Below are 1,773 nucleotides of genomic sequence, written 5' to 3'. Positions count from 1 at the left end.
CCTCTCCAGCCTCCCACATCCCGGCAGCTCCAACGCAGACATTCCGGGACCGGCACCTCCATAGCTAGCAGCGGTGCCTGGCGACCTTCAGCGTCCCTAACAACCACTACTTCCGTCTTCCTGTGTCTCCATGCCAACCATTCTTACATCCGAGGTGAACTCCCTCGGCTCGGATCGCCTTCACTCGTCAATTTCCGTCAGAGCCTCGCTGGATAGCTTAGTCCCCGCCCCCTACACGCCGGACGCGGTGATAGGCTGGCATCCGGTGCTCTCCGGAGATTGCCGAACATTCCCGTCGAGGAGGAGCGGGAGACCGGAAAGCCGTCCGCGGGTGAGATCCCCCCCCACATCCGTATACAGACCTGTCACTCCCCCCTATAGAGTTATATGTAGACCCCTCCCATAATGAACCTCTTCCTGGGGTGGACCCCTATATACAGACATGTCACCCCAGTTGTGTGCCCCATATGAGTTTGTGTCTCCTCCATATCAGAGCCCTGCTCACTGCGGACCATTTACCGTCCAATCAAATCTCCAGCTTTTTGCCTTTTCCCATTGGCTGGCGGTGATACAACCGTCGGTGTGATCGGTGCTGGGCTTGCCGTGTGACCGGTGCTGGGCTTGCCTGCTGCACAGACTCTGGAAGTATCCGCTAGAACCGGTGCCGAGGAAATCTCTTGTAAATAGATTCATTATTGCCGAGTGATATTTAATTACAGCCCCACTAAATGTCTGGCGCGGGGAGGGTTAATAGAGTATGGGGCCCCTTGGGGGCCACATTGCACCTGATGTAAGTCTTGCACACTGCACCTGATGTCTATAATAAGAGATCGGGGAGGGATCACCCAGGGGCCCCAGGTAACGCCCCCACCCCCAGGGGAGACGCCAAGCACCGCAGATAATCACCGGTGTGGTTGTGGACGGCGGGGAGCGTGTCATTACACTGACACCACAAGAGCTTACACTCTGCGGGGGGGAGGGGGTAGTGCCGCCATCAGGAGAACATCTAAGTTCTTTCTGTTTTCTAGCCGAGTACGAAGTGCTGACAGTAGACGGATCGCAGTACAAAGAGAGAACATAATGTTCCATACGGGGGAAACTCGGCACAAGAGCTTACAGTCTACAGGAAGGAAGAGGGGCGGGGACTGGTGGAGAGGCAATGGGGATATCGGAAGAATAATTTGGGAGGAGCAGAGTACTGTCACCCAACACCCCCCCCTCACATGACTGTTCCATGAATCCAGGGGATGGAAGGCATAATCTCTGTTCATCTTCCTCTAGGCGGCGAGGTCCATGAGGAGGCCATGATGGCGCGATCCGAGGAGGAGGAGGAGGAGCAGAGCGGAGGAGGTCCCGACAATGGCGGGTATGTTAATGTTGTATGATGTGCAGCCCCCCACTAGACTCCTCCCCTGACCCCTGAGGTCAAACCGTCTGCTTCTTACAGGACGAATCCGGAGACGGACGTCACCGACCCGGATCCCACCCAGACCAGTGCCGAAAATAACCAGAAACCACCAGAACCCCCCGCCAAGAGTTCCCTGGACAAGGTGAGAGGTTGGACCCCCTTTCCCTCCCGGATCATCTATAGTCCCACCAAAGCACTACAGACGTGCGGCTCCAGTAATGTCCCCCCCCCCCTTCCAATCCCTCATCTCGGGGTGTCACCTTCCTTCCTAAATCCATCATCTCTGGTTCTGACCCCTCCTCCCCCTCCCAATCCCATACTATACCCCCCCACCCCCTTCCTAAATCCATCATCTCTGGTTCTGA

At 56.4% G+C, this 1,773-nt stretch overlaps 1 protein-coding gene across 1 annotated transcript in view; it reads left to right on the top strand.

Moving 5' to 3' along the window:
* Positions 1-130: 130 nt before the first annotated feature.
* TMED8 (transmembrane p24 trafficking protein family member 8) overlaps positions 131-1,773 on the top strand; it is a 4,879-nt gene continuing 3,236 nt past the window's right edge. Inside the window, exons 1-5 of the mRNA XM_018574939.1 lie at positions 131-331; positions 494-576; positions 1,029-1,195; positions 1,282-1,366; positions 1,448-1,550. Of these exons, the coding sequence (XP_018430441.1) occupies positions 131-331; positions 494-576; positions 1,029-1,195; positions 1,282-1,366; positions 1,448-1,550 (639 nt within the window). The remainder of the gene's footprint in view (positions 332-493; positions 577-1,028; positions 1,196-1,281; positions 1,367-1,447; positions 1,551-1,773) is intronic.

Source organism: Nanorana parkeri, unplaced genomic scaffold, assembly GCF_000935625.1.
Source record: "Nanorana parkeri isolate BGI_ZX_2015 unplaced genomic scaffold, ASM93562v1 scaffold3388, whole genome shotgun sequence".
NCBI lineage: Eukaryota > Metazoa > Chordata > Amphibia > Anura > Dicroglossidae > Nanorana > Nanorana parkeri.
This window is presented reverse-complemented; position numbering and strand designations above follow the sequence as displayed.